The sequence below is a fragment of the Cherax quadricarinatus genome, chromosome 40 (genome assembly GCF_038502225.1).
Source record: "Cherax quadricarinatus isolate ZL_2023a chromosome 40, ASM3850222v1, whole genome shotgun sequence".
Taxonomy (NCBI): Eukaryota; Metazoa; Arthropoda; class Malacostraca; order Decapoda; family Parastacidae; genus Cherax; species Cherax quadricarinatus.
In genome coordinates, this window is record NC_091331.1 from 20,207,218 (window position 1) to 20,232,796 (window position 25,579).

A 25,579-nucleotide genomic window follows, 5' to 3' on the forward strand; every position below is an offset into this window, starting at 1 on the left:
TAGAGTGGATAGAGGAGCAATGTGGCAGATGTTGCAAGTTTATGGAATAGGTGGTAAGTTATTAAATGCTGTAAAGAGTTTTTATGAGGATAGTGAAGCTCAGGTTAGGGTGTGTAGAAGAGAGGGAGACTACTTCCCGGTAAAAGTAGGTCTTAGACAGGGATGTGTAATGTCACCATGGTTGTTTAATATATTTATAGATGGGGTTGTAAAGGAAGTAAATGCTAGGGTGTTTGGGAGAGGGGTGGGATTAAATTATGGGGAATCAAATTCAAAATGGGAATTGACACAGTTACTTTTTGCTGATGATACTGTGCTTATGGGAGATTCTAAAGAAAAATTGCAAAGGTTAGTGGATGAGTTTGGGAATGTGTGTAAAGGTAGAAAGTTGAAAGTGAACATAGAAAAGAGTAAGGTGATGAGGGTGTCAAATGATTTAGATAAAGAAAAATTGGATATCAAATTGGGGAGGAGGAGTATGGAAGAAGTGAATGTTTTCAGATACTTGGGAGTTGACGTGTCGGCGGATGGATTTATGAAGGATGAGGTTAATCATAGAATTGATGAGGGAAAAAAGGTGAGTGGTGCGTTGAGGTATATGTGGAGTCAAAAAACGTTATCTATGGAGGCAAAGAAGGGAATGTATGAAAGTATAGTAGTACCAACACTCTTATATGGGTGTGAAGCTTGGGTGGTAAATGCAGCAGCGAGGAGACGGTTGGAGGCAGTGGAGATGTCCTGTTTAAGGGCAATGTGTGGTGTAAATATTATGCAGAAAATTCGGAGTGTGGAAATTAGGAGAAGGTGTGGAGTTAATAAAAGTATTAGTCAGAGGGCAGAAGAGGGGTTGTTGAGGTGGTTTGGTCATTTAGAGAGAATGGATCAAAGTAGAATGACATGGAAAGCATATAAATCTATAGGGGAAGGAAGGCGGGGTAGGGGTCATCCTCGAAAGGGTTGGAGAGAGGGGGTAAAGGAGGTTTTGTGGGTAAGGGGCTTGGACTTCCAGCAAGCGTGCGTGAGCGTGTTAGATAGGAGTGAATGGAGACGAATGGTACTTGGGACCTGACGATCTGTTGGAGTGTGAGCAGGGTAATATTTAGTGAAGGGATTCAGGGAAACCGGTTATTTTCATATAGTCGGACTTGAGTCCTGGAAATGGGAAGTACAATGCCTGCACTTTAAAGGAGGGGTTTGGGATATTGGCAGTTTGGAGGGATATGTTGTGTATCTTTATATGTGTATGCTTCTAGACTGTTGTATTCTGAGCACCTCTGCAAAAACAGTGATAATGTGCGAGTGTGGTGAAAGTGTTGAATGATGATGAAAGTATTTTCTTTTTGGGGATTTTCTTTCTTTTTTGGGTCACCCTGCCTCGGTGGGAGACGGCCGACTTGTTGAAAAAAAAAAAAAAAAAAAAAAATATATATATATATATATATATATATATATATATATATATATATATATATATATATATATATATATATGCAATAAGATCACAGTAAACAGGTGATTTTAAAATATGCAAAACAACCACTCTGAAAGAATAGAGAAATTCCAAGCGCTTTCGTGACTACTCACGAAAGAGCTTGGAATTTCTCTATTCTTTCAGAGTGGTTGAGACGGCCGACTTGTTGAAAAAAAAAAAAAAAAAAAAAAAATATATATATATAATATATATATATATATTATATATATATATATATATATATATAATATATATATATATATATATATATATATATATATATATATATATGTATGTATGTATATACATATATATATATATATATATATATATATATATATATATATATATATATATATATATATATATATATATATATATATGTCTACCAATACTATATATCTATTTATATATATATGTATATATATATATATGTATATATATATATATGTATATATATATATATATATGTATATATATATATATGTATATATATATATATGTATATATATATATATGTATATATATATATGTATATATATATATGTATATATATATGTAATATATATATATATATGTGTGTAATATATATATATATATATGTAATTATATATATATATATATATGTAATAGATATATATATATGTATATATATATATATGTATATATATATATATATATATGTATATATATATATATATATATATATGTATATATATATATATATATATATATATATATATATATATATATATATATATATATATATATATATATATATACATATATATATATATATATATATATATATATATATATATATATACACATATATATATATACATATACATATATATATATATACATATATATATAGGTAGTAGGTTGGTAGACAGCAACCACCCAGGGAAGTACTACCGTCCTGCCAGATGACTGTGAAACAAAAACCTGTAACTGTTTTGCATGATGGTAGGATTGCTGGTTTCTTTTTCTGTCTCATAAACACGCTAGATAACAGGGATATCTTGCTACTCCTACTTACACTTTGGTCACACTTCACAGACACGCACATGCATATATATATACATACATCTAGGTTTTTCTCCTTTTTCTAAATAGCTCTTGTTCCTCTTTATTTCTTCTATTGTCCATGGGGAAGTGGAAAAGAATCTTTCCTCCGTAAGCCATGCGTGTCGTATGAGGCGACTAAAATGCCGGGAGCAATGGGCTAGTAACCCCTTCTCCTGTAGACATTTACTAAAAAAGAGAAGAAGAAAAACTTTATAAAACTGGGATGCTTAAATGTGCGTGGATGTAGTGCGGATGACAAGAAACAGATGATTGCTGATGTTATGAATGAAAAGAAGTTGGATGTCCTGGCCCTAAGCGAAACAAAGCTGAAGGGGGTAGGGGAGTTTCGGTGGGGGGAAATAAATGGGATTAAATCTGGAGTATCTGAGAGAGTTAGAGCAAAGGAAGGGGTAGCAGTAATGTTGAATGATCAGTTATGGAAGGAGAAAAGAGAATATGAATGTGTAAATTCAAGAATTATGTGGATTAAAGTAAAGGTTGGATGCGAGAAGTGGGTCATAATAAGCGTGTATGCACCTGGAGAAGAGAGGAATGCAGAGGAGAGAGAGAGATTTTGGGAGATGTTAAGTGAATGTATAGGAGCCTTTGAACCAAGTGAGAGAGTAATTGTGGTAGGGGACCTGAATGCTAAAGTAGGAGAAACTTTTAGAGAGGGTGTGGTAGGTAAGTTTGGGGTACCAGGTGTAAATGATAATGGGAGCCCTTTGATTGAACTTTGTATAGAAAGGGGTTTAGTTATAGGTAATACATATTTTAAGAAAAAGAGGATAAATAAGTATACAAGATATGATGTAGGGCGAAATGACAGTAGTTTGTTGGATTATGTATTGGTAGATAAAAGACTGTTGAGTAGACTTCAGGATGTACATGTTTATAGAGGGGCCACAGATATATCAGATCACTTTCTAGTTGTAGCTACACTGAGAGTAAAAGGTAGATGGGATACAAGGAGAATAGAAGCATCAGGGAAGAGAGAGGTGAAGGTTTATAAACTAAAAGAGGAGGCAGTTAGGGTAAGATATAAACAGCTATTGGAGGATAGATGGGCTAATGAGAGCATAGGCAATGGGGTCGAAGAGGTATGGGGTAGGTTTAAAAATGTAGTGTTAGAGTGTTCAGCAGAAGTTTGTGGTTACAGGAAAGTGGGTGCGGGAGGGAAGAGGAGCGATTGGTGGAATGATGATGTGAAGAGAGTAGTAAGGGAGAAAAAGTTAGCATATGAGAAGTTTTTACAAAGTAGAAGTGATGTAAGGAGGGAAGAGTATATGGAGAAAAAGAGAGAGGTTAAGAGAGTGGTGAAGCAATGTAAAAAGAGAGCAAATGAGAGAGTGGGTGAGATGTTATCAACAAATTTTGTTGAAAATAAGAAAAAGTTTTGGAGTGAGATTAACAAGTTAAGAAAGCCTAGAGAACAAATGGATTTGTCAGTTAAAAATAGGAGAGGAGAGTTATTAAATGGAGAGTTAGAGGTATTGGGAAGATGGAGGGAATATTTTGAGGAATTGTTAAATGTTGATGAAGATAGGGAAGCTGTGATTTCGTGTATAGGGCAAGGAGGAACAACATCTTGTAGGAGTGAGGAAGAGCCAGTTGTGAGTGTGGGGGAAGTTCGTGAGGCAGTAGGTAAAATGAAAGGGGGTAAGGCAGCCGGGATTGATGGGATAAAGATAGAAATGTTAAAAGCAGGTGGGGATATAGTTTTGGAGTGGTTGGTGCAATTATTTAATAAATGTATGGAAGAGGGTAAGGTACCTAGGGATTGGCAGAGAGCATGCATAGTTCCTTTGTATAAAGGCAAAGGGGATAAAAGAGAGTGCAAAAATTATAGGGGGATAAGTCTGTTGAGTATACCTGGCAAAGTGTATGGTAGAGTTATTATTGAAAGAATTAAGAGTAAGACGGAGAATAGGATAGCAGATGAACAAGGAGGCTTTAGGAAAGGTAGGGGGTGTGTGGACCAGGTGTTTACAGTGAAACATATAAGTGAACAGTATTTAGATAAGGCTAAAGAGGTCTTTGTGGCATTTATGGATTTGGAAAAGGCGTATGACAGGGTGGATAGGGGGGCAATGTGGCAGATGTTGCAGGTGTATGGTGTAGGAGGTAGGTTACTGAAAGCAGTGAAGAGTTTTTACGAGGATAGTGAGGCTCAAGTTAGAGTATGTAGGAAAGAGGGAAATTATTTCCCAGTAAAAGTAGGCCTTAGACAAGGATGTGTGATGTCACCGTGGTTGTTTAATATATTTATAGATGGGGTTGTAAGAGAAGTAAATGCGAGGGTCTTGGCAAGAGGCGTGGAGTTAAAAGATAAAGAATCACACATAAAGTGGGAGTTGTCACAGTTGCTCTTTGCTGATGACACTGTGCTCTTGGGAGATTCTGAAGAGAAGTTGCAGAGATTGGTGGATGAATTTGGTAGGGTGTGCAAAAGAAGAAAATTGAAAGTGAATACAGGAAAGAGTAAGGTTATGAGGATAACAAAAAGATTAGGTGATGAAAGATTGGATATCAGATTGGAGGGAGAGAGTATGGAGGAGGTGAATGTATTCAGATATTTGGGAGTGGACGTGTCAGCGGATGGGTCTATGAAAGATGAGGTGAATCATAGAATTGATGAGGGGAAAAGGGTGAGTGGTGCACTTAGGAGTCTCTGGAGACAAAGAACTTTGTCCTTGGAGGCAAAGAGGGGAATGTATGAGAGTATAGTTTTACCAACGCTCTTATATGGGTGTGAAGCATGGGTGATGAATGTTGCAGCGAGGAGAAGGCTGGAGGCAGTGGAGATGTCATGTCTGAGAGCAATGTGTGGTGTGAATATAATGCAGAGAATTCGTAGTTTGGAAGTTAGGAGGAGGTGCGGGATTACCAAAACTGTTGTCCAGAGGGCTGAGGAAGGGTTGTTGAGGTGGTTCGGACATGTGGAGAGAATGGAGCGAAACAGAATAACTTCAAGAGTGTATCAGTCTGTAGTGGAAGGAAGGCGGGGTAGGGGTCGGCCTAGGAAAGGTTGGAGGGAGGGGGTAAAGGAGGTTTTGTGTGCGAGGGGCTTGGACTTCCAGCAGGCATGCGTGAGCGTGTTTGATAGGAGTGAATGGAGACAAATGGTTTTTAATACTTGACGTGCTGTTGGAGTGTGAGCAAAGTAACATTTATGAAGGGGTTCAGGGAAACCGGCAGGCCGGACTTGAGTCCTGGAGATGGGAAGTACAGTGCCTGCACTCTGAAGGAGGGGTGTTAATGTTGCAGTTTAAAAACTGTAGTGTAAAGCACCCTTCTGGCAAGACAGTGATGGAGTGAATGATGGTGAAAGTTTTTCTTTTTCGGGCCACCCTGCCTTGGTGGGAATCGGCCAGTGTGATAATAAAATAAATAAAAATAAATCTGTTGGAGAAGGAAGGCGGGGTAGGCGTCGTCCTCGAAAAGGTTGGAAGGAAGGGGTAAGGGAGGTTTTGTGGGCGAGGGGCTTGGACTTCCAGCAGGCGTGCATGAGCGTGTTCGATAGGAGTGAATGGAGACGAATGGTATTTGGGACCTGACGATCTGTTGGAGTGTAAGCAGGGTAATATTTAGTGAAGGGATTCAGGGAAATCGGTTATTGTTATATAGCCGGACTTGAGTCCTGGAAACAGGAAGTACAATGCCTGCACTTTAAAGGAGGGGTTTGGGATATTGGCAGTTTGGAGGGATATGTTGTGTATCTTTATACGTATATGCTTCTAAACTGTTGTGTTCTGAGCACCTCTGCAAAAACAGTGATTATGTGTGAGTGAGGTGAAAGTGTTGAATGATGATGAAAGTATTTTCTTTTTGGGGACTTTCTTTCTTTTTTGGGTCACCCTGCCTCGGTGGGAGACGGCAGACTTGTTAAAAAGAAAAAAATCAAATTCTTTAATAAACAGGTACAGTAGTTCTGTGTAACAATCCAATTAGAAAGATACTAAAATAAACTTTGGCACCATTAACTTCTAAACAGTGATGAAAGAAGTGCAGAAACTTCCTCTTGAGATGGACAAGCAATTATTATTCTGTCATCTTCATCGTAATTATTTAATAGTATATTCTGGATCTTTGAGAATGAACTGAGTATGTTTGTACGTACAGGCTTAAAAAGAATAAATTCAGTATCACGATTGGCCAAATAAAGCTGCATACTGCGCTGAATGTTGGGAAGATGAGTTCGAATATTCTTCTGGCAGCAGCTTATTATATCTGCAACCTGAAAATAAGTATGGTTTTAGAGTAAAAAAGACAACATGCAAAAAAAATATGGGAGTAAGAATTGTACTAAGCATCTCACCAAAAGCAAATTACCACCACGTAATTATAGCAGCATATGCAAAACTAGCTAACCTAAGAAATACTTTCAGGAACCTTAACGAAGATTCATTTAGGACAAACACTTCATGTTCAGTCTATCTTGGAATACATGGCACCAATATGCACTTGATCAAGCATATAAAGAAACTGAAGAAAAATCCAGAGATTTGTGACAAAATTGGTACTGTTACTGAGAGAAATGAAGTACAAGGAGAAACCTCAGGAAATTAACCTAGCAGCACTCGAAGAGAACATCTGATGGAATTTACGATGTACAAAATAATTAGGGTATTAGTGTGTGTTTAATGACGGGCTATTAAAGATGCAAGGAGAGAGAGCGCCAGGGGACAGCTGGAACACAGAGATGTAGATAAGCCAAAAGGAAGGTCAGGAAATACTTTTTACAGTCTCAGGGTAGCAAGTCCCAGACTGATGGCCTGATCAACCAGGCTAATTAGTTTTAGCCAGATGCTGTCCCACATATGCATCACAGGCTGGCTGATAAGGAACTTAGTAAATTTCCTCTTGAAGATGGCTAGGAGTCTGTTGGTAATTTTCCTTAAGAATGAAGGAAGGATGTTGAAGTCTTGGTATTATACACTTATTAAGTTTTGTATATCTTCATGTACTCACTGCACCCTTGCTCTTTACTTGGGTATTTTACAGAGTTTGCCAAACCTCTTGCTTTCAGGTGTATATTATGATGTATCTTTTTCGCTTACATGCAAAGAAGTACAGTTTGAGGGACTGTTACGTCCAGACGCGATTTCTCTATATATGTCTTGCATTTTTATTCATCTATTTAATATTACATTGCGATTATAATCGTTAATAGCTAAAACGATGTTAATCAGCTTTATAATATTACATATTCATTATTATCTTTCTCATGATTTCATTTTATACAGTAGGGCCCCACTTATACGGCAGGTTAGGTTCCAGGCTATTGCCGGAAAGCAGACATCGCCGGAAAGCAGAACGCCATTTTTTTCCACTTATAAATGCACCCACACATAATATACTATGACGATGCTTAAAGCTCCATAAAGTGATAACATCCATATACAGTACACTCATTACTTACCTTAAAATATTTGCAGTCTTAATGTAGGGTGAAAGGTGAAAAGTATTTATTTGTAGAAAGTGGTGTGGTAGGTAGGGAAGCCTGCCTGGCCACTCCACCCACTATGTAAACAAACAGACAATGCATAGCATATAAACATTGCATGTTTATATGCTATGTAATGTGTTTCTTACAAAATTTTGAAGAAAATATCATAGCTGGATTAATGAAAATGTCTATATCATCCTAAAATAAGACATTTAATGTGCCCAAGAGTGATTATTATTACGTGTCCAATACAACCGATCTCCAAAATGATGGCTGAAAACCAGGAGAGAATTTCGGCCAAAAAAGCAGTCGAAATCTGAATTGGCCAATATCCGGAACGGCCAACAACTGAGGGTCCAGTGTATTTGCAAGATAGAAAGAAGAGGCCAGAAATTCAGCTAGAAAGCAAAACATTTAACCCCTTGAGGGTCTGTCCCATAGGTCTACGGCTTTGAAGCCAGGGTCCAAGCTGCAGTACTATGCCATGAGCTCAGCTCACTCAGATAAGCTATGAGCTGAGCTGATGGCATAGAAATTTGGACCTAGATATGAGAGAATTCATCTATATGGTATAAAACAAATCCTGCAGCACGCAGTGCATGAGGAAAAAAAAAACTGCGACTGTGTTTCTGGATTAAAACAGCAACTTTGCAGTGTATATTCATGTTTTTTATGATTATATTTGCAGTTTCTTTGTCTCAAATGATAGAATGGAAGATATATTACAGAAATAGAAATGATTTTCATTGGTTTTAGTAGTGAAAATGGCTTTAAACTGAGCTCAAAGTAGCGGAAATGTTTGATTTTTGCCGATGTTCAAGAGTAAACAAATGACGTCACACACTCAATACATGTCAGCTGGTAGGTCTAATATGCATTCACAAATGCATTGTTATTATATATACAATTATTACAATATTGCATAACAGTAAATCTTCTAAATAACAAAAAAAGGCACAATACCGTGACTGGAACGATACACAAATAACCCGCACATAAAAGAGAGAAGCTTACGACGACATTTCGGTCCGACTTGGACCATTGACAAAGTCACACTAACCAGAAGTGGAGCAGGACGGCTATATATAGGCAGGAAGAGGTGGTGGTGGTAGTAGTACAAGAATGGTATATAATACCGACAAAAAAGAAAAAGAAAAAATGAGGAGTCAGGTTAAGTCACGGGTGTTCTGAAGTTTGGAGCATTTTACAATGTAGTGGGAGAGGAAGGCATCTACAGAGACGAAGCCAGGGCTAAGGTTCATACAAGGAAAGTTGTGTATTAGAGAGGATTCAACTAGACGGCGACTGTTTGAGCTGGAAGTAGGGAAGACAGTTTTAGCAGAAGACCAGTCAACAGGATGGCTATGATCTCTGACGTGACAGAAAAGAGCATTGTTAGTGTCGGCAAGCCTAACTCTATTTTTGTGCTCCTTAAGTCTGTCAGAAAGAGATCGACCAGTTTCTCCGAAGTATTGAAGAGGACAGGAGGAGCAAGAAATAGAGTAGACACCAGGAACATCTGTAGAGGGAGGAGAGGTATGAACGAGATTAGTGCGAAGAGTGTTAGTCTGGCGGAAGGTAAGCTTGATGTCTAAGGGACGGAGAGAATTGTTGAGATTAGAAAGACCGGAAATGTAGGGAAGGCAGAGGATAGAAGAGTTCCCAGGAGTAGAGTGTTTGGGAGAGAAGAAATTGCATTTAGCACGTGAGAGGGCAGAGTCTATGAAATGGGAAGGGTAGCCAAGATGGGAAAACGAATTATGAAGAGTGGAAATTTCTGCTGGAAGGAACTGAGGATCACAGATGCGGAGGGCACAGAGAAAGAGGGAGATAAGAACGCTTTTCTTGACAGGGGAAGCATGATAGGAAAAGTAGTGAATGCACATGCCATTGTGCATAGGTTTTCGGTAAACGGAAAAGGAAAAACCTGTATCTGAGTGGTGGACATGGACATCAAGGAAAGGAAGCAAGGAATTAGATTCCCATTCAGCTTTAAACTTAATGGAAGGGGCAAGATTATTAAGAGCTTCAAGAAAAGGTTGGAAGAGATTGGAGTCATGAGGCCACAGAGCAAAGATGTCATCCACATAGAGGAGCCAGAGTGAAGGTTGCACATCAAGGGTAGGAAGAAGAACAGTCTCGAAGTACTCCATGTAAAGATTAGCAAGGACAGGAGAGAGAGGAGAGCCCATAGCGACACCGAAGGTTTGAGAATAATATTTCCCTTGGAAGGAAAAGGAGTTAGAGTCCACACAGAGGCGGATAAGATCAAGAAAGACATCAGTAGGTATAGGGAGATGAAGAAACCCTTCATGGGCCTTCTCTCTAAGGAAATCAAGGACATCATCAAGAGGGACATTGGTGAAGAGGGACTCAACGTCAAGACTAAGCATCTTACAGGTTGGGAGAGAGCGAACCCGTTCAATGAAGTCTTGAGAGTGACGGAGGTGGGCAGGAGAAAAAGTACCAAGAAAGGGAGTGAGGGTTTTGGCCAGCCAAGAAGCAAGAGAATAAGAGACAGAGCCTCTAGAGGATATGATAGGACGAAGCGGAATATCAGGTTTATGAGTTTTGGGAAGGCCATAGAAATAGGGAAGAGAGGGACAGATGACACGAAACCATTGAACAAGGTCAAAGTCAGGAGGACAGAGGTCGGAGAGAGTCCTTAGTTTTTTGTGTATAGTAAATCTTCTATTTTTTGGTATGAATATAAATTCCTTATGTGAATAAAATATCAAAATGGAATTCATTTGTAAAGCCTGGAAACAACTAATAAACAGAGGAAATGTTAGTGTAGTGCTAGGAATGCTTGCATTGTTTATTCTGGACCCTATTTTGAAAATGGCATGTTTGGAAATTTGTGTGAAATTTGCCAAATTACCAATTTCTGATCACATTATTGGGTAGTTGAAATAGTTGATAGGGCAATTTTTTGTGCTCACTCAATAAAATAGAAGTAATGCTAGTAAAATAGCTAAGAATTTGGTTGACTGGAATAATGTAATTGGCCTAAAATGGGAGTCAAAGTGGGCAAAATCACCGATGCGTAAATATCGCTGACACAGCAAAATGCGCGAGAGCATAATTTCGTCAATTTTCCATCAAATTTCGTACTTTTTGTTTTATTACCTTCAGAAAAAGATTCTCTACCATTTCATGAGATTTTTTTTTTTTGAAAATTCTTGGGCCCTGTGGACGAGTTTCAGACCCTGAAAGGGTTAACTGACAGGAGGGTAGTACTCTGCCTCCCTGGATGGATGCTGTCTATAACCAAAGGCTATCCTGAACTCAAATGACATAAGCATTGTAACCTGTGTATGTGTATTGTAGAAGAGAATGAGGAAAATCTTTTGTAGGAAAAAAAAAAAAGCATATGAACTGATTTCAACATTTACTAAGGAAGAGTTTTACCACAAATGGTTTCTTCAGTCCTAATAACGACTGAAGAAGCTAACAGTGGTAAAATATTTCTGAGGAACTGTCTTAATCAGTGCATGTGTTTTTATATCACCTTATCAGTTCCACCAACAAAATCTTACCTTTTCAGGTAAAGCAAATGGCTGATTCTTGAGGATAATAGGTTTAACATTTTCTTCTTGGTTCATCTTCAGTATAACTTCTGTCTTTGTTAGAAACAGAGTTAGTGGACTAGACAGTGCTTCAGTGCATGTGAAGATCAGCAATTCACACAACTTTTTCAATCTATTGTCTAGATCTCTCTTTGAATCCAGCCTCTGCTCTGTCACCTGGAATATCACAATATTATTAATCAGGCCATAAATACTTTTTCATCTGACAGTGAGAAAAGTGTTAGTAAGTACTGTATATCAAGAAACTCAATATTAAGCATGGTAGTACAGGTCACCAATCAGGTACATTCCAGGCTAGTCATCCTATTTTTTCCTCTATCCTCCCTATCTCCAAACCACCTCAACAATCCCTCTGCCACATTAGAATAATACTTTTGGTAACCTCGCACCTTCTAATATTCAAGCTGCAAATTCTCAGCATTAATATCCACACCATACATTGCCCTCTAATATGATATCTCCACTGCCTCCAACCTCCTCGCTGCAATGTTTAAAACGCATGATTCACACCCACATTAAATGCTGGTACCACTATACTCTGGTACATTCCTCTTTCTGCCTTCATGGGTAAGTTTCTTTGTCTCCACAGATGCTTCAAGGCCCCACCCACCTTCTTTACCTTGTCAATTCTACGAGTCACCTCCTCTTTCAAAGATCCATCTGCTGACAAGTCCACTCCAAAATATCTTGACATATTTACTTCCTCCATGCTCCCTCCCTTCAATCTGATAGCCAATTGTTCACTGTATAAATTTTTTGTCATTTTCATTATCTTGCTTTTTCCTATGTTCACTTTTAAGTTCCTTCTTTTACATCTGTCACTGCTTCCCTATCCACCCTATCATATGCCTTTTCTAAATCAATAAATGCAACAAAAAGTTCTTTACCTTTATCTAAGAACTGTTCACTGGTAAACACTTGGACTACAAATCCCCAAACTTTTTTTTAACACATTGGCTGTTTCCCACCAAGACAGGGTGACCCAAAAAGAAAGAAACATATTTTCATCATCATTCAATGCTTTCACCATCACTCATACATAATCAATGTCTTTGCAGAGGTGCTCAAATACGACAGTTTAGAAGTCCCTCCAAACTGCCAATATCCCAAACCCCTCCTTTAAAATGAAGGCACTGTACTTCCCATTTCCAGGACTTAAGTCCGGCTAACCAGTTTCCCTGAATCACTTCAAAAAATATTACCCTGCTTACACTCCAACAGCTCGTCAGGTCCCAAAAACCATTCATCTCCATTCACTCCTATCTAACATGCTCACGCATGCTTGTTGGAAGTCCAAGCCCCTTGCCCACAAAACCTCCTTTACCACCTTCCCTCCAACCTTTTCGAGGACAACCCCTACCCCGCCTTCCTTCCTCTACAGACTTATACGCTCTCCAAGTCATTCTACTTTGTTCCATTCTTTCTAAATGACCAAACCACCTCATCAACCCTTCTTCAGCCCTCTGACTAATACTTTTAGTAACTCCATACTCCTCCTAATTTCCCCACTATGAATTCTGTGCATAATATTTACACCACACATTGCCCTTAGACACAATATCTCCACTACCTTCAGCCGCCTCCTCAGCGTAGCAATTACAACCCAAGCTTCACACCCATATAAGTGTTGATATCACTTTACATTCGTACATTCCCTTCTTTGCCTCCAGGGATAACGGTTTTTGTCTCCACAGATACCTCAACGCACCACTCACCTTTTTTTCTTCATCATTTCTATGGTTAACCTCATCTTTCATAAACCCATCCGCTGACAAAGAGAGGGGTGGGATTAAATTATGGGGAATCAAATACAAAATGGGAGTTGACACAGTTACTTCTTGCTGATGATACTGTGCTTATGGGAGATTCTAAAGAAAGGTTGCAAAGGTTAGTGGACGAGTTTGGGAGGATGTGTAAAGGTAGAAAGTTGAAAGTGAACATGGATAAGAGTAAGGTGATGAGAGTATCAAATGATTTAGATAAAGAAAAATTGGATATCACATTGGAGAAAAGGAGTATGGAAGAAATGAATGTTTTCAGATATTTGGGAGTTAATTGTCAGTGGATGGGTTTATGAAGGATGAGGTTAACCAAAGAATTGATGAAGGAAAAAAGGTGAGTGGTGGACTGAGGTATCTGTGGAGACAAAAATCGTTATCCATGCAGGCAAAGAAGGGAATGTATGAAAGTATAGTGGTACCAACACTCTTATATGGGTGTGAAGCTTGGGTTGTAAATGCTGCAGCGAGGAGGCGGCTGGAGGCAGTGGAGATATCCTATCTAACGGCAATGTGTGATGCAAATATTATGCTATGCAGAGAATTCGGAGTGTGGAAATTAGGAGGAGGTGTGGAGATACTAAAGGTATTAGTCAGAGGGCTGAAGAGGGGTTGTTTAGGTGGTTTGGTCATTTAGAGAGAATGGATCAAAGTAGAATGACTTGGACAGCGTATAAAACTGTAGGGGAAGGAAGGCAGGGTAGGGGTCATTCTCAAAAAGGTTGGAGGGAGGGGGTAAAGGTGGTTTTGTGGGCGAGGGGCTTGGACTTCCAGTAAGCATGTGTGAGCGTGTTAGATAGGAGTGAATGGAGACGAATGGTTTTCGGGACGTGACGAGCTGTTGGAGTGTGAGCAGGGTAATATTTAGTGAAGGGATTCAGGGAAACCAGTTACTTTTATATATCCAGACTTGAGTACTGGAAATGGGAAGTACAATGCCTGCACTTTAACCCTTAAACTGTCCAAACGTAGATCTACGTTCGCCTGCATGGCGCTCCGAATATTTTGAAAAATAAAAAAATCGTTTTTTGTTTTTAAATTAAAGAGGGCAATTTTCTGTGTGGTATAAGACCAAAAAAAAAAAAATTTTTTTAGGACCGGTACTTACTGAGATATAAGACCGTGAAGTTGGCTCTGGATGCTCACCTGACGGCAACACCCAGTCCTGCCACTTGCAGAAGTGTTGACAAGTTACCTTTTTTTCTCGTTTTTATTTTAATTTATATAATTTTTATTTTCTGATAATTACAATGTATAATAGTTCTTGTGATTTCATAGCCAATCTTCGTTCTGACACTAATATTATGTACTGAAATAGTAGCAATCACACTGACAGGTGAACATTTTCACCTGCCTTGGTCATTTACTATTGTCTAGAAATATATACATGTACAAAGCATTTATAGGTCCCAGTAATGTTTTAGACATGCTGGAGTATGAACCTCCTTGAAGCATGGTGTCATGAACCTCCTTGGAGCATAGTGTTATGACACCCTTGCCTTTATATGTTTTTACTCTTGCACACAAACATGTCTCTGTATGTCTGTAACATCTATCTGTCTGTCTGCTTAGCTCTGCGTATTGGTCTGTCTAGTTCAGCTTATCTGTCTTTCTGTCTTCTGTGTGTGCCTTGACGAATGGTTGTTATGACAAGCGTCAGATAATAAGTGACATCTGATGAATGTGCACTGCTGGCTGCTGGAGGGAGCAACCTTGCCTTCATCTGCTTTTACTCTTGCACACAAACATGTCTCTCTATGTCTGTCAGTCTGTCTATCTGTACATCTATCTGTCTATCTCTGCTTATCTGTCTGTCTAGTTCTGTTTATCTGTCTTTGTCTGCCTGTGCGTCTGTCTTTCCATCTACTTGTCTTTGTCTCAGGGAGTGGCTAGTAAACCTGTTGGTTTGTGGTGTATGGGCCGCTCCCTGATTGCTGAGCAAAAGACACTGCTATTACTTGCATCACGTTTATTTATGTCTTATATCTACAAACACTGTATAGCACTTGGCCTGGAATTTTTAGGTTATCCTAGGTAATTTACATTATGTATAATAACTGTATTTATGAGTATGTACATGTGAGAGACAGTGATATAGACAGAGATACAGATAGACTGATATAGACAGACAGAGATATAGACAGATAGACAGAGATATAGACAGATACAGACAGAGACAGCCAAAGCCAGCCAGCGGAATACATAAGAACATAAGAAAGAAGGAACACTGCAGCCGGCCTACTGGCCCAAGCAAGGCAGGTCCATGTCACCCCCCCCGGCTTAGACCAATGACCCACCTAGTCAGGTCACATCCACTGAAAGAAGGAGCACGACATCTGACCTAGGGAGAGCTCGGCCGGCATTGGTGGAGTGTGGACGTGTCTTCTGAAGGTTCCTCAGTTGTTCATTGGTGGTGTAGGCCCTGTTTAGGCTCTGCTTCACATTCTTTCTTTTCTTGTGTGCTTGAGTTGTCATTGTCTTCTCCATCAGGCGGTGTTGTGTGGCCCATTTATGGGGAGTTTGACTGAGATGTTGTTCGCCCCCATAGGGAGGGACCCCCCTCCTGTCTCTACTTGGTTGACAACTGTTTCACTACCGTCGGACCAAGATATGGCTAGTGTGCCCCCTACTGGGATAAACAAACGGGCCCTTGAGGTTGACAACAGTACCAGGCCCCTGTCTAGCCCAAAATGCCAACTCACCACTTGTCTAGACTATGCTCCTTCTCCTTACATTACTCCAGACGTGATGGTTGTTCTTGTGCGTCCTAAGGATGGCGGTACGCCCTTCACCAACCCACGGGATGTCACCAATGCCATCAGTGGATCTCCTTTAGGCAAGGCTTGCATAGATGGGGGTGTCCAACAACTCAGTAGGGGTGCAGCCCTAAGGCTCCGGCTCCATTGTAAGTCTTTTCTGGCTAGAAATTTGCCACTAAATGCCATTCATGTCCTGGGTAGGTGGAATGCTGTCTGCTGGGAGGTCCGCTCCTCAATCCTCGCCGCTGGCTGTTGTTACGGCAGAATTGGACCGATTTCTACATCCCTCTCAGATAAGGAGATCCACTCTGAATTGGTCCATAGCGGGGGTGACAACTTAGGTTTGCGGGAGGTTTGGAGCCTCTCGAATCGTCCTACCCCATCTCGTATGGTTCGTGTATGTTTCTCGGGTGCTCTCCCGAAATTTGTGACTTTTGGCAATCTAAGATTTCCTGTTCTTCCTTATACTTTTCCTTTACTCAGGTGTCGGAAATGTTTCCTTTTCGGGCATGGAGAGTTGTCTTGCCGTGGTAAGGTAAAATGTGTGAACTGCAGCGGGTTTCACCCAGTAGTTAAAGACGGCATTACCTGTACCCGCCCGGCTTCGTGCTACTTCTGTAAAGGGAACCACAAGGTTACCTCCCGGTCTTGCCCGGCATATCGCCAGGCTCTTGATCTGCCTCCTTCGCCTCCAGTGCCCCCCAATAAGGGAGCCTCCTTAACACCAACACAGCCAGGGCATCTGTACTCCGCAGCTGTGAGGGCTAATATCCCTGTTACAAATTGGTTTGGGGCTCTTGCGGACCTCTCTTTCCCTTTAGAGGATTCCCCACCCCCAGGGCAACATCAACTCAGGGTGTCCTCGGACCAGGCTGTCATTGCAGAAATCATTGCACATGCCCCCCCTTGTCCACAACGCATGTCCTCCCATCGAAGTGGTACAGTTCCCAAATCGACTCATTGCTCAGAGCCCCACCCAGTTCAGATGGCCATCATACCTGACCCGGAGCCTCCCGTCTTGCAGCTGACTCCCCCCCCCCCAATTCTCCTCAACCCCAGCCTCGGCCTGTCTCCCTCCAGGACCCTTCATGTCTGAAGGTCCTGTTTTCTCACTCTCGCCTGCCTGGGCTTTATTCCTTCATCCTATCCTCCTCCTGGTGGAGGAGGTGTTACATTCTTACCTCCAGGGCACCTCTTTTGTGACTGCATGTCTCTCGGTTCTCCCTCGCCTTATTGGGCTGCTTAGTTCACACACATGAACCTTTCTCACCCCTCTGTTTTTCTTCTTTGGAATGCACGTTCTGTACTGGGGAAGCTTCCAGACCTTCAGAGATATCTGGCTGAGGTACAGCCACTGGTGGTGGGTCTCTCTGAGACATGGTTACACCCTCGACATTCTCTTCGGATGCCTGGTTTCACTGTTTACCGTAGGGATCGCCTTGCAGGGAGCGGAGGTGGCCTAGCTCTTCTTGTACACAACCAGCTCCAGGGTACGACCCTCTCTCTCCAAGCCTATGAGAGCGGAGTGTTGGAAACTCTGGCTGTGAGAGTTGCCTTGGGCACTCAGTGGTGCAACATACTCCTGATCTATAATCCGGGCAGGTCGGTTACACAAAGTGAATTTACCTATTACTTTGAACAACTCCGTGGTTCTACGCTCGTGATAGGAGAGTTTAATGCAAGGCACCAGTTCTGGGAGCCATCCTTTTCTTTGGGATCAGTGAATCCCACAGGTAGGGCCCTGTTCCAAACCCTCCTCGCATCTCACATTTCGTTGCTCACACCACCAGGTTTGGAGACTAGAGTGGATTCTTATACCGGGCGAGTTTCTACCCTAGACCTCGTTCTTGGGTGTGGATATTTTACTACAGCTACTGTTACTGTAGGACCCTTCATGGGGAGTGACCATCTTCCAGTCCTTACTTCTACAAATAAAGCCTTAGCAGTGCGAGTGACAGCAGTTCGTTCACTGTGGAAAATCACCCAGGCTGGTTGGACAAACTATAATCGGGGCCTTGCTGATTACAGCCTGCCTCAGGACTCCTTGCTGGACGAGGCTGTCACGTCTCTGTAAGGGGGCATGCTTGAGGAGGGCTCGTGTTCAGTCTGTCTCTCCAGGAGCTTCTCCCGTTCACACCCCCGGGTTCCATGGTGGAATGATGAGTGCTTCCGAGCAGTGAAGGCGCGTCGGACAGCGTGGGCACGGTGGCAGCGTCAACCCTCTCGAACTCAGCAGTTGGCTTACCAAAGGGCAGACGCTCTTTGTCGGCGAACCCTCTTCCAAGCGAAACATGCATCCTAGGCTTTATTCTGTTCTCTTTCTTTTCGCACCTCTGCCAGTCAGGCATGGGGTTTCCTCCACTCCATGTTGGGATCACGTTCTGTAAGTACTTTTCCCTTGCTGGGGGAAGGAGCCACTCCACTCTTACCCCAGGACAAGGCTGAGACATTTGCAAATTTCTTCGGTCCTATGTTTTCTCCTCCTCCTCGTCTACCCTCTTATTATTTATTTTTATTATCACACCGGCCGATTCCCACCAAGGCAGGGTGGCCCGAAAAAGAAAAACTTTCACCATCATTCACTCCATCACTGTCTTGCCAGAAGGGTGCTTTACACTACAGTTTTTAAACTGCAACATTAACACCCCTCCTTCAGAGTGCAGGCACTGTACTTCCCATCTCCAGGACTCAAGTCCGGCCTGCCGGTTTCCCTGAATCCCTTCATAAATGTTACTTTGCTCACACTCCAACAGCACGTCAAGTATTAAAAACCATTTGTCTCCATTCACTCCTATCAAACACGCTCACGCATGCCTGCTGGAAGTCCAAGCCCCTCGCACACAAAACCTCCTTTACCCCCTCCCTCCAACCCTTCCTAGGCCGACCCCTACCCCGCCTTCCTTCCACTACAGACTGATACACTCTTGAAGTCATTCTGTTTCGCTCCATTCTCTCTACATGTCCGAACCACCTCAACAACCCTTCCTCAGCCCTCTGGACAACAGTTTTGGTAATCCCGCACCTCCTCCTAACTTCCAAACTACGAATTCTCTGCATTATATTCACACCACACATTGCCCTCAGACATGACATCTCCACTCCCTCCAGCCTTCTCCTCGCTGCAACATTCATCACCCACGCTTCACACCCATATAAGAGCGTTGGTAAAACTATACTCTCATACATTCCCCTCTTTGCCTCCAAGGACAAAGTTCTTTGTCTCCACAGACTCCTAAGTGCACCACTCACTCTTTTTCCCTCATCAATTCTATGATTCACCTCATCTTTCATAGACCCATCCGCTGACACGTCCACTCCCAAATATCTGAATACGTTCACCTCCTCCATACTCTCTCCCTCCAATCTGATATTCAATCTTTCATCACCTAATCTTTTTGTTATCCTCATAACCTTACTCTTTCCTGTATTCACCTTTAATTTTCTTCTTTTGCACACCCTACCAAATTCATCCACCAATCTCTGCAACTTCTCTTCAGAATCTCCCAAGAGCACAGTGTCATCAGCAAAGAGCAGCTGTGACAACTCCCACTTTGTGTGTGATTCTTTATCTTTTAACTCCACGCCTCTTGCCAAGACCCTCGCATTTACTTCTCTTACAACCCCATCTATAAATATAGATGTCTACCCTCTAAGGTGATCAAATGGGGCCCTTTGCCACCTGCCATACCCGAGGTTCACTGCCAGTTGCTGGCATCCCCCTTTAGCTCCCATGAACTGCAGTGGGCACTTTCCCAACTTTCTTCCCACTCTTCTCCAGGGGAGGACAACTTACCCTATTCATTTATACTACATCTACCTCCCTCCTGTACAGAAGCTATGCTGGAGGTTTTCAACACCAGCTGGTATACAGGTGCCTTCCCTGATATGTGGAAACACTCTCTTCTGATTCCGATTCTAAAGCCAGGCAAGGATGATACCCAACTGAGCTCTTACCGGCCCATTGCTCTACTGCCCTGCTTAGATAAGGTGCTGGAATGACTGGTGGCTACTCGTCACTCTTGGTGGATTGAGGAACATGGCCTCCTGCCTGATAACCAGAGTAGCTTCCGAGAAGGTCGATCCACCCACGACCCTTTGCTTCAATTTACACAGCTTGTGCACACTTCATTTGAATGCCGGGAGTTCCTTTTGGCTGCAATTTTGGACCTACGCAGAACAATTGACTCTGCATCACACACAGCAATTGTTTTCGAGCTGGCCCGCATGGGGCTGACAGGAGCTCCCCTCTGCTGGATGCGCAACTTTTTGCAAGGGAGGACCTTTCGTGTAGCAGTGGGTGGCGCTTTGTCCTCACCCTGTCCTGTATACCGGGGAGTGCCCCAGGGATCTGTTCTTAGCCCACTCCTTTTCTCTGTCTTATTGTCGGATCTCCCTTCCATCCAGGGAGTGCATACTCTGGTGTATGCGGATGATGTGGCCCTTATGTGCAGTGCCCCAGCTTTACTGACAGCACAAGAAACACTTCAGGGTGCCTTGTAATGCATAACATTATGGGCCACCACCTGGGGTTTGGAGGTTAGTGACACTAAGTCCAAGCTTTTATGCTTTACTAGACGCCGACTCCCCACTCTTCCATCAGTCTCATTGAACCAGACACCAATCCCTTTGGTCTCTTCTCATCGTTGGTTGGGAGTCACCTTAGATGCGCCATTCTTAACATGGAAGAAACACACAGCAGCCCTCACCTTTCGTGTGCACGTCGCATTGCACTTATGCGCCGGATCTCTGGCACCAAGTGGGGGGCGGATCGAGACCTTCTCTATAAGTTCTATATAGCTATGGTTTGCAGCAAGCTCACTTATGCGAGTGAGGTGTATGGCTCGGCTTCTTCCTCCTCTCTTCATCGCTTAGACATTCTCCAGAATTCAGCCATCCGTAATATGCTGGGGGCATTCCCCTCCACCCCTATCGCAGCCTTGGAGGCAGAGTCGGGGATAGTCCCTCTCTCGTCGGTGAGGACAGCGAGGAACTGTTTACGACTCCATCATATGGCCTCTCTGCCTTGTATTCACCCCTGTCGCCTCTCTTCACAGATGTGGGAGACAGCCTCTGTCCCCCCACGTTTGGCTCAGCCTTCCTTTGTAGCCAGAGCCCAGCGTTCCCTGTCCTGCCTTACTCTTCCTGCACTTGTGATGACTCCCTCCCCTCTCCACTCTCCGGCACCCCCCTGGCTGGACCTGACACGATACATTCACCTGGATTGGCACTACAGGAACAGGGAGCCCCCTCAGTTAGTTGCATTTCTATTTGAAGAGTTTCGCTCTGTTACATATGGCTCTTCATTCTTCGTCTACACGGATGGCTCAGTACGGTCCTTCCCCCCTTCTACATTATCTGCGGCCTTCTTCACTAATCTCTCCCTGTGTCAAACGTGGCGGTAGGACCCTGCTCATTCTGTTCTGGCAGGGGAGCTCTTCACCATTCACCAGGCTCTGGCTTTTGTCCTAGATCACATTCCCCCACAACCAATGGTCCTCTTCTCTGATTCCCAATCTTCCCTGGCACTTTTGTGCTCTGCCTGTCCACGATCACTGCACATCCTCGTTCGTCGGACACAATCTCTTCTCCTGCGCTTCTTGCGGAGCCCAGGTTGGACATCTCCCTTCAGTGAGTTCCCGCCCATGTTGGAATCTGGGGCAATGAAGTGGCAGATCAGGCGGCCTCCCTTGTGCACACACTTCCTACTGTTGCCCCTCTTGCCCTGGGCCACAGTGATTTCACAAGGGCTGTTTGGAAGGGAATCCGTCATCAGTGGCAAGAGGGCCTTGCACACTCCCTCTCTTCTTCTTCGGCGTTGGGCTCCGTCCGAACTTTTAATGGCCCCTGCCCTTGGGCTCGCCATCCCAACCGCTCGGTGGACGTTGCACTGACTCGCCTTCGAGTCGGGCACTCGCGACTGGCGGCTCATCTATATCGCCTTTGGATGACGGACTCTCCGTACTGCCCGTGGTGTCCCTCACAGCCTGAGACGGTGGAACACTTCCTGCTGTGGTGCCCACATTATCACTCTGCACGGACTACTCTCCATGCAGCCTTGCGCACACTTGGGGTGCACACTTTCACTCTACCTGTCCTCCTCAACGGGGAGGGGTTTCGCCCTCTGGACCATCAGGAGATATTGGCCTGTACCTGCTCCTTCCTGCTGGCTTCAGGGTATATCAGAGACATATGATACATAGTTATTAGTCAAGACATTCTTCCACTTTGGTCGATATTCCCTCTCCTAGCACTGGACGGCTGGGCTCGACACAGCGTATGTTGTCAGTGGCCCTGAAACTCAACAGAAGAAGAAGAAGAAGAAGAAGAAGAAGAAGAAGAAGAAGAAGAAGAAGAAGAAGACATCTGACCTAATAGCACAAGCTAGTCTGGTCCAACTCACACCCACCCACACCCACTCATGCATTTATATAACCTATTTTTACTTTCCTCTTGAAATGTGAGTAATAATATGACATGACATCAGTAAATCACTAGTGTTTGACACTCTATTTGCTCTAGCTGGCGCTCAACTGAACTGGCGTTCCCACAAGGTACTAAGTGGTCCCCGATTTTTTCATACTGTGCACACTGAGTGCACAGACCTACTCTTTCATATCTAGGTGAATCAGGCCTATCCCGCCAAATCTGAAGGAATGAAAAATAAAACGTTGATATACGTTCGGAGCCTGCCACATGTGCATGTATATCTACATGTGGACAGTTAAAGGAGGGTTAAAGAAGGGGTTTGGGACAGTGGCAGTTTGGAGGGGCATGTTATATATGCTCTTAAACTGTTGTAACTGGGCACCTTTGCAAAGACAGTGATTATGTGTGAGTGAGGTGAAAGTGTTGAATGATGATGAAAGTATTTTCTTTATGGGGATTTTCTTTCTTTTTGGGACACCCTGCCTTGGTGGGAGACAGCCGACTTGTTGAGAAAAAAAAATAGCTTCTTCCATACTCCCTCTCTCCAATGTGATATCAAATTTTTCTTTATCTAAATTGTTTGATACCCTCATCACCTTACTCTTACCTATGTTCACTTTCAACTTTCTTCCATTACACACCCTCTGAAATTTATCCACTAACTGTTGCAACTTTTCTTTAGAATCTCCCAAAAGCACAGTATCATCAGCATAAGTAACTGTGTCAACTCACATTTTGTATTTGATTTCCCATAATTTAATCCCACCTCTCTCCCCAACACCCTAGCATTTACCTCTTTTACATCCCCATCTATAAATATGTTAAACAACCATGGTGACATTACACATCCCTGTCTAAGACCTACTTTTACCGGGAAATAATCTCCCTCCCTCCTACACACCCTAACCTGAGCCTCGCTATCCTCATAAAAACTCTTTACAGCATTTAGTAGCTTACTACCTATTCCATTCACTTGCAACATCTGCCACACTGCTCCCCTATCCACTCTATCATATGACTTTTCAAAATCCATAAATGCCATGAAAACTTCCCTACCTTTATCTAAATACTGTTCACATGCATACTTCAATGTAAACACTTGATCAACACATCCCCTACCCACTCTAAAGCCTCCTTGCTCATCTGCAATCCTACTCTGTCTTACCTTTAATTCTTTCAATAATAACCCTACTGTACACTTTACCTGGTATACTCAGTAAACTTATTCCCCTACAATTTTTACAATCTCTTTTGTCCCCCTTCCCTTTATATAAAGGAACTATGCATGCTCTCTGCCAATCCCTACGTACCTTTCCCTCTTTCATACATTTATTAAACACCACCACCAACCACTCCAACACTATATTCCCCCCCTGCTTTTAAGATTTCTGTCATGATCCCATCAGTTCCAGCTGCTTTACCCCCTTTCATTCAATGTAATGCCTCATGCACCTCTCCCACACTCACATCCTGCTCTTCTTCACTCCTGAAAGATATTATACCTCCCTGGCCAGTGCATGAAATTACTGCCTCCCTTTCTTCATTGACATTTAAAAGTTCCTCAAAATATTCCTGCCATCTACCCAATACCTCCATTTCGACACCAACTAACTCCCCTACTCTATTTTTAACTGACAAATCCATACGTTCCCTAGGCTTTCTTAACTTGTTTATCTCCAAAATCTTTTCTTATTTTCAGCAAAATTTTTTGACAATGCATCTCCCACTCTATCATTTGCTCTCCTTTTGCACTCTCTTCACTTTTCTTTTATTCTCCATATACTCTGCCCTTCTTATATCACTTCTTTGTAAAAACCTCTCATAAGCTACCCTTCTCTCTTTTATCACACCCTTTACTTCATTCCACCAATCACTCCTCTTTCCTCCTATAACCACAAACTTCTGCCCCACATTCTAATACTGCATTTTTTAAACTATCCCAGCCCTCTTCAAGCCCTCTACTACCCATACTTGCACTAGCCCACCTTTCTGCCAATAGTTGCTTATATTTCACCCTAACTTCCTCCTCATCCCTCAGTTTATACACTTTCACCTCTCTCTTACTTGCTGTTGCCATATTCCTTTTGTCCCATCTACCTCTTACTCTAACTGTAGCTACAACTAAATAATGATCCGATATATCCATTGCCCCTCTATATGATGTGATAATTACTATACAGAATATAGCAAGGCTCATGAAATCATAACACAATTGCAAACAAATCACAGAACGAGTGGTGATTCACTTGCCATGGATTTGAGCCTCACCCATTCAGTGTTTTAATCAGAATATAGTATGCTATATTCATGTGTTATACAAAGAAAACTGTGCTGTACCTGTGGAGTGCCTTCTACAATGAACTCCAAAAGAGCATTGTTCGAGGACAATGAGAAAAGTCGGCCTCTCTTCTGTACCAATCCAAGTGCTGCACTACGAACTTTACTCCAGTCCAAACTTGTCTCGTGTAAGCATGCATCAACCTGTTAAACAGTCAATAGGTGTGTATTTTAATAAAAACACAATAATAGCTTTGGTTCCAAACTTTTTTTTTTTTTACCATACAGGCATTTTTCATCAAGGTAAGTAGATCCAAAGAAGGAAATACATTTCCAATCATTCAACTGAATGCTGTCTTGTTAAAAATGTGAGGCCTCTGAGCTACATTATACTTCCCACTTCTAGAACTAAAATTCATCTAAATGATTTCTACAAATCCTTTAATAAATTTTGCCTTGCTCACACTCTGGCAGCACATAAAATCCCAAAACAAACTTGCCTCCAATCAAATCTAACATGCTCACACATACCAAATGGATGCTCCCTACCTCTTAAAACCTTCATCAACCCCTCCCTCCAGCCCTTCCTGAATTATCTTCCTATCCCTTTTTCCATTTACTTAAGACTTATATACCCTCTTGTCATCCAAAACTGCCCCAACATTTCTAAACAAATTAGCTTTTCAACATAGTTCTCGAATTTTAAAACTACAAAAATCCAGATATTTTCCCAAGATGTCATCTTGCTTTCGCACTCC

General features: G+C 42.2%; 1 protein-coding gene across 1 annotated transcript in view; it reads right to left on the reverse strand.

Annotated features, from left to right (window-relative positions):
- LOC128687141 (conserved oligomeric Golgi complex subunit 3-like) overlaps nucleotides 1-25,579 on the reverse strand; it is a gene marked incomplete at its 5' end in the record, with an annotated part of 164,123 nt that overhangs the window by 83,448 nt on the left and 55,096 nt on the right. Inside the window, 3 exon segments of the mRNA XM_070092775.1 lie at nucleotides 6,663-6,779; nucleotides 11,531-11,737; nucleotides 24,882-25,025. Of these exon segments, the coding sequence (XP_069948876.1) occupies nucleotides 6,663-6,779; nucleotides 11,531-11,737; nucleotides 24,882-25,025 (468 nt within the window).